Raw genomic sequence first — 7,471 nt, 5'->3', positions numbered from 1 at the left:
CCAGAGAATGCAGGTTCACTGTTCCCCAGTCCGGCGCTGTGGGGTCTTTATCCATTTGGTTCATGCTGGTTCATGTTGAATCTCCAGTGCAGCCAGTTCTTTTAGAGTGCTATTTTACAGAGAGTATACCAAGTGGTGTGTTCTTTCAAAATTAATATTTTGCAGAGAATAAAGCATTCATGGCATTGTTTTCAATAGTGTTTTGTTATTAATCAGACATGAAGAATCTCAGATCAGCCAAAGACAGGACAACACAGTATAATAATCAAACTTACTGTAATGTCTTTAATAACACATTTTTTGATTATGTTGTACAATGATCCTTGTGGCTGATACTTAGATCAGCCTACAAAATAGTAAGTAGATAAAAACAATCACATTAGTAAACAAATTATATTTTTCTATTTTTAATCCACACTCTTAAGGATAACAGTGCTACAAAAGGTTATCTGAGCAAATAAAAAAGAAGAACTACTTTTAGTTTCATAAAGAACCATTTTGCTAATATATTTAAATGGGTAAAGCACCTTAGGACAGAGTGATGGATTTGTAAACCTTTAAAAGTTTTTCACATGCTTTTCTTAAAAAAAAAAAAGGTTCTTTATGGAACCAAAAATGTTCTATGGCATCGCTCAAAGAACCTTTTTTATCACCTTTATTTTTAAGACTGCATAAATATTTGTATAGCGCATTTAGGATCAGAACATTAACACACACACAAATTAACAGAATATTTTTCTATGATTTAACTGAAACTTTTTAATATTCTACAAAATAATGCCAACTAAAACATGAAGAACTATTGGAAATAATGGATTAAATATACCATTAATAATAGAATATTGAACCAGTGTGGCAGAATATTCAGCTCTACCTCAGGATATCTGGTCAGGATACCTTATTGGAAGCTAAGTAGGGCTAGGCTTCATCAGCCCTTTGAATGGGAGACTACCTTATGTCTTCTAAGCTATTGAGGAATTTGGTGTTTTCACCCTGTTTTTGCATGTGTTTCTTCCGGGTACTCCAGTTTCCTCCTATGGTCCAAAAACACATGTTGGTATGTGGATTGGCTACTCAAAATGTGTCCATAGGTGTGAGTGTATGTGTTGCCTTTCGAAGGACTAGCGCTCCTCCCAGGATGAGTTCTTGTCTTGCGCCCAATGATTCCAGGTAGGCTCTGGACCCACTGCGACCTTGAACTGGATAAGCGGTTACAGATAATGAATGAATGAATGATATTGAATTGAATATGTAAAGAAACAAGTAATAGTTGTCAATGTCTCTTATTACTACAGTTATTATACTCACTTAGAAAGTGGTTCCTTTGTCCTTTTGAGTAAAACTAGAACCGAGGTGTAGCATTCATTTTAAAAGGCTTTGGAGACAGTGTCACACCAAAATCAAAGTCCAAACTACATTTAGTTCCCACTGGAGGGGAGAGAGTGAAGGACTGAAGAACAGAAGTGAAGAAAATAAACAGTTCCATGCGAGCAAGTGACTCACCCGGACATATTCTTTTACCTGTAAGGAGAAAACAGCCGATCTGTTAGACATGCCGATCTGATGTCATGCCCTTTCTGATCTGTTAGGGAGCATTTAACAAGCAGCCCTCATCTAGACACATGTCAAATAAGAATTTGATTAATCACTGTATTTTTTCAATAGGCTTCTTCTCATGCAAAATAAAGCTGAAAATTAACTTACCAACTGAGAAAGGAATGAAACCATCAGGTTTGATGAACTCTCCTTGGGTGTTGAGAAAGTTTTCTGGGTAAAATGAATGAGGAGACTTAAACTGAGTCTCGTCATACAGCACTGAAGTCATATTAGGGAGAACCTGCATACCCTGAAAAAAGGATCAAGTAATTACTCATCAAAAAACTTCAAAGATATATTGGTAAGGGGTCATCAATTCTGGTCTTGGAGGGCCAGATTTCAGCACAGTATTACTGCTATTCCACTGAAGTTAACTCTTTACCAGGATCAGGAAAAAGACAGAAAACATCCTTCAAATTTACAATATTTAATAACTGCTTTCGTTTTGTCAAAGAAATTGGCAGTGATCTTTTTCCTCATGCCTCCAAATTTGCATCTTTAATGAAATTTCTTTAGAACCTGCTTTGCACTATCCAAGTAATCCTATACACATTAAGTGATGTTGAGATATGGACTACAAACGTTCTTTTTCATCCATTGATATCTATCTGACTGTTATACAGTCTTTCAGATCCACAGGGTTGATCGTGTTCTGACAGTGAAAGACAGACACAAATGTGTGGATGTCTAATTTGGTTTAATTCGTATTCACCACTTGGTTGAGCTTAATATCACATATTGACATACAATTCAAAATTTGTAGTGGCTTAAAACTTTGCCTTTTCTCTCATGACTGGCCTATACAAAAGGCTACACTTTTACTATGATTATTAATAAGCTTTGTTATGTTAAAGTTGTTCTTACTTTGGGTATAAAATATCCTCCCAGGTTTGTGTCCTTACTGATCACCCTTGGAACACTGAAAGGCACAATGTTACCCATCCTCTGGGTCTCATGAATGACCGCATCAGTGTAGGGCATGTTGGCTCTGTCGGCCATGCAGGGTCGGCGCAAACGTCCAATCACTCTGTCTATTTCGGCATGCACCTTTTCTGAACAGATATTAACACAACTCATATTGATGTGGCAGGTAATGGAAGCATCTTCAGTGACATATAATTACCAACTAGCGATACCACAAATAATTCACTAAAAAAGCATTTAAAGAGGTTTCCTACCTTGGATTTCAGGGTACTTCATCATATATACAAAGGACCACAGTAGAGTGGTTGAAGTGGTTTCAGTTCCTGCCACAAACAGATCCAGAACAGTGTGGCACAAACCCTCAAGATGAAATCCTGCCTCCAAGTCATCTGTCCTCTTTAAACATAAATTGACACTTCTTTGTTATTTTTATATGAATTCAATATTTTTTTTAACTCATATGTAAAGTAAACAGGCAGTTACACTGAATAATGAAATTATTATAATTATTATAATTAATAATTACATTTTATTCTGCATTCCCTACATTAATTCATTCATTCATTATCTGTAACCGCTTATCCAGTTCAGGGTCGCGGTGGGTCCAGAGCCCACCTGGAATCATTGGGCGCAAGGCAGGAATACACCCTGGAGGGGTAACCAGTCCTTCATAGGGTGCATTCCTTACATTCCAAATAAAAATGAAAAAATTACAATTGTTAAAATGACAGTAGTCATTGAAATGTAGCAGCTGTCTAAGAGCAGGAAGACTTTCCTATTAGGTTATGGGGAGAAAAATGTGGTGCTGTCACACAGGTTCTGGGTCCTGAGGTTGTGGTTTAAACCCTGCCTTGAGTCACTGGTTGAGTGACTGTGTTTTTTTGTGCACAGTGATTCTGTGTAGTTTCCGGACACACAGAGACCAGTAGTTACAGCAGTTACAGAAAATATGCAAGAATCTCACTAATCACCAATATGATCTCTGACCATTTCAAAGACTGCACATAAGACAAATGACAATGTGTACAGAAAATATTTACCTTCTCAATCTCACTTAAGTAACAGTCTATAAAATCTCTGGGTGACGAGGGGTCCCAATCTGCACGATGCTTTTCAATCTCTTCTCTTATAAACACACGCACTTGGTGGAAATATGAGAACATTTCTTTATGGGGTCCTGGGATAAGGTCCATTACTCGAGGGAAAGCATTGTAAAGCTGAGACAGAAAAACAGACAGCTGTTGACTGAAATTTGTCATTTCCTTTTCACAATATCCATATTAATTTAAGTTTTTAATTGCTGTTGCTTACAGGCAGTGTAACTCAAATCGAGTCAAATTTATTTGTATAACGCTTCTTACAAATTACGTAATGCATACATAATACACATAGCTTTACCAATTACAATTTAATGGTTTTCCACCACCTGAATATTAGTGAGGTCAGGTCAAGCTGCTCCACAAGAGCCTATAATGCATTGTGATTAGTTAAATAACTTAATGTGAAATGAAATGTTGAATGCTGAGATACTTAATAACCTATCTTGTGCAATTACTCCTGATATTTCATTATATTATTTCCAGTGAATGTTGACTGTACCTGAGCCCACACTGAGCCTTCCAGTTTCAGAGATTTTGACAACAGATTGAGCATGTTCAGAAATCTCTCATCTGTATATTCAAACCTTTGGCCAAACACCAAGGAACAGATGATGTTTGAGACAGCATTGATTATTACATGATGTGGATTGAATGGTTCCCCTAAAGAAAATAATACAAAAACACAATAAATTACGTCCAGGTATATTGTTTTTATAATGAAAAAAAATGTGTATATATATATATATATATATATATCGGACACAATGCAAAAGGATATGTTTGGCGTAAAAGCAATACAGCTCATCACCCTGAACACACCATCCCCACTGTCAAATATGGTGGTGGCAGCATCATGGTTTGGGTCTGCTTTTCGTCAGCAGGGACAGGGAAGATGGTCAAAATTGATGGGAAGATGGATGGAGCCAAATACAGGACCATTCTTGAAGAAAACCTGTTGGAGTCTGCAAGAGACCTGACGGACATTTATCTTCCAACAAGACAATGATCCAAACATTAAGCCAAATCTACAATGGAATGGTTCACAAATAAACATATCCAGGTGTTGGAATGGCCAAGTCAAAGTCCAGACCTGAATCCAATCGAGAATCTGTGGAAAGAACTGAAGACTGCTGTTCACAAATGCTCTCTATCCAACCTCATTGAGCTCGAGCTGTTTTGCAAGGAAAAATGAGCAAGAATTTCGGTCTCTCAATGTGCAAAACTGATAGAGACAAACCCCAAGCGACTTGCAACGGTAATTGCAGCAAAAGGTGGCGCTACAAAGTATTAACGCAAGGGGGCCGAATAATATTAAAAAATATGTTAAAAACGTTTGACACATCCAGTAAATTTCATTCCACTCCATGATTGTGTCCCATTTGTTGTTGATTCTTCACAAAAAAAATCACAATTTTATATCTTTATGTTTGAAGCCTGAAATGTGGCAAAAGATTGAAAAGTTCAAGGGGGCTGAATAATTTCGCAAGGCACTGTGTGTATATATATATATATATATATATATATATATATATATATATATATATATAGAGAGAGAGAGAGAGAGAGAGAGAGAGAAAGAGAGAGAGAGAGAGAGAGAGAGAGAGGGTTTTTTTTTCAAGTGTGAAAACCAAATTCAATTTCATTAAGTATAACACCTATAAGTCATCTCAGTACTGCTGTAATTTTCTTGCGATAAAATAAAAATGCAAACTAATCTGGGAGTAACATACATGAAGCACAATGAAGAATTAGAAAGTGATAAGAAAGTGATGAGTGATGTAATTTTACCTTTGATGTTTATGAAAGCCTTGTGCAGAAAGGTGAACTCCTCTGTGATACTGGATTCTAGGGTTTTTTTCCCCAAACCAAAGTTTCTCAGAGTGCTGAGTGTAAACCGCCTTTGCTGCTTCCAGCTGTAGCCATTATTGAAGGCTATACCTGTTGTCAGGTGTTTCAAAAAGTTTAGGAGCAGAGTTGACTAATATGGAAGACTTTGCCAACAGAAAAAATGATATCCTATGTCATAATTATTAACTTGCAATAAGACCCCAACTTCTTATAATTTTGACTTGCTATCTCATAATAACAAGGTCCTATGTTTTTGTCAAGTGGTATGCTCTTGGGGCACCAGAGGTCTCCCTCACCCCGATGTCTTGGTTGGCCCTTGGTTAATTCCCTTTGTTTTTGTTCTCTCTCTATCTCTCTCTGCCAAAAGCTCACTCTTCCTTTTGTTCCCTGGGAGCTACAGGAACTATTCCTGCATACTGAGCATTTTCTCATTGCTGTAACCGATTTCCTCGCCTTTCTGACCACGTAGATTTCATGATTTATTTGGAATTATTAGTCTTTTTGATATGTTTTTATTTTTTGTAGGCCCTTCTGCCCTGTACCCTTCTGTTCTGTACATTTGAACTTTGATTGTGAAATGTGATTTTAATGACTCAGTAAATTACTTTTTTTCTCAGGTCACGGAATTTATGAATATGAAGAGGTTTGATGCAAACTGCATTACTGACAACTTTAATTCATTTTTTATGACATTGCTATATATGAATGTTGCATTATCACTAAACAAATGAAACTTGATTTCCATTAAACAGCAGGTATTCTTATTTACAAAAACATACTATCTGAAAGTGTCAGAAATAAATACACTTTTTTTTATTAAGACCATAACATACTAAATGATCTCACACAAGGCCCTACAGGCACATTTCATTAAAGTGAATCCTTCCAATAAACTCACACCTTGACACTTGTTGATTTTCTGGAAGACAGGATAGGCTGGACGATCCACAAAGATATCTCCTTGGTCAACAAAACCTTCCTTTACCATAGCATAAGAATTCAGCACAACAACAGGAATTCCAGCCAGCTGCAAGCTGTAGATGTTGCCATACTTATTAGACATCTGCAAAATTCAAATGAGCAATGTTTGAATATACTTCTGCCAATTGAATAAATACATTACCCATAATCATCAAATAGGTTAAGTTCTCATATTTATTCATATATATATATATAACCGCGACCCTGAATTGGAGAAGCGCAAAAGAAAATGAATGCATGAATGAATATATATATATATATATAGTTCAGGGTGGCGGTGGGTCCAGAGCCTACCTGGAATCATTGGGCGCAAGGCGGGAATACACCCTGGAGGGGGCACGGGGCAATATATATATAAAAACTTAAAATATAAATGTGAAAATAAAACCTCATTATTATGGCTTAAAACATGCTTACATTTCTATGTGGCAGACATGATTCAGTACTTTTGGATCAAGCGTTTGAATACATATGTACAATCTTTTTTTTCCCCCGCTCAACAATGTCCCACTAACCAGCGCTTTATCAGCAGAGCACAAAAGTGTTGTTAGTAGCTCACCTTGGTGAAGTGAATGTGGGGCTGGCTGTAGTCGAGGTTTAAAAAATTCCCGATGAAGGGTAAAGGTGTGGGTCCTGGAGGAAAGTTCTTGGGTTTTCTGGTCTTTATCTGGTCTATGACCAACAGAAATACAACAGACAACAACAGTAAGAACCTTGTATCTAGCAGCCAGTCGGGAATATCCATGAAGTCCATCGCAGGTATTTGTGCTGTTACTGCAGCTGTGACTGTGGTCGAGTTGGATAAGTCTCCTTTCCTGTACAAGCAGAAGAGTGTTGTGTGATCGGGGCAGTCAGCCTGGTCCGCCCACACTTAACTTTGATTGGTCAACACAAGATTAGCTGATTGGTTATAAATTATTCCTACTATAGTAATAATAATAATAATAATAATAAGTAAATGAACTCTTGTTAAACATAATCCATCACTCTATAAAAACAACAATAATATTAATAATAATTAA

The 7,471-nt window shown here is 36.8% G+C and overlaps 1 protein-coding gene across 1 annotated transcript; it reads right to left on the bottom strand.

Moving 5' to 3' along the window:
- Positions 1-259: 259 nt before the first annotated feature.
- On the bottom strand, positions 260-7,259 carry cyp2v1 (cytochrome P450, family 2, subfamily V, polypeptide 1). Its single transcript, XM_066676337.1, has 10 exons — positions 7,009-7,259; positions 6,369-6,531; positions 5,409-5,558; positions 4,120-4,280; positions 3,561-3,737; positions 2,775-2,916; positions 2,461-2,648; positions 1,705-1,846; positions 1,309-1,521; positions 260-1,199 (listed from the first exon to the last, which is right to left on the bottom strand). Exons 1-9 carry the CDS (start codon positions 7,201-7,203, stop codon positions 1,343-1,345), a joined length of 1,497 nt encoding a protein of 498 aa, XP_066532434.1. The 5' UTR covers positions 7,204-7,259; the 3' UTR covers positions 260-1,199; positions 1,309-1,342.
- Between the last annotated feature and the right edge of the window lie 212 nt (positions 7,260-7,471).

This window comes from Hoplias malabaricus, chromosome 7, assembly GCF_029633855.1.
Source record: "Hoplias malabaricus isolate fHopMal1 chromosome 7, fHopMal1.hap1, whole genome shotgun sequence".
Taxonomy (NCBI): Eukaryota; Metazoa; Chordata; class Actinopteri; order Characiformes; family Erythrinidae; genus Hoplias; species Hoplias malabaricus.
The sequence above is the reverse complement of the archived record's forward strand: the minus strand, read 5'-3'. Positions and strand labels throughout refer to the sequence as shown.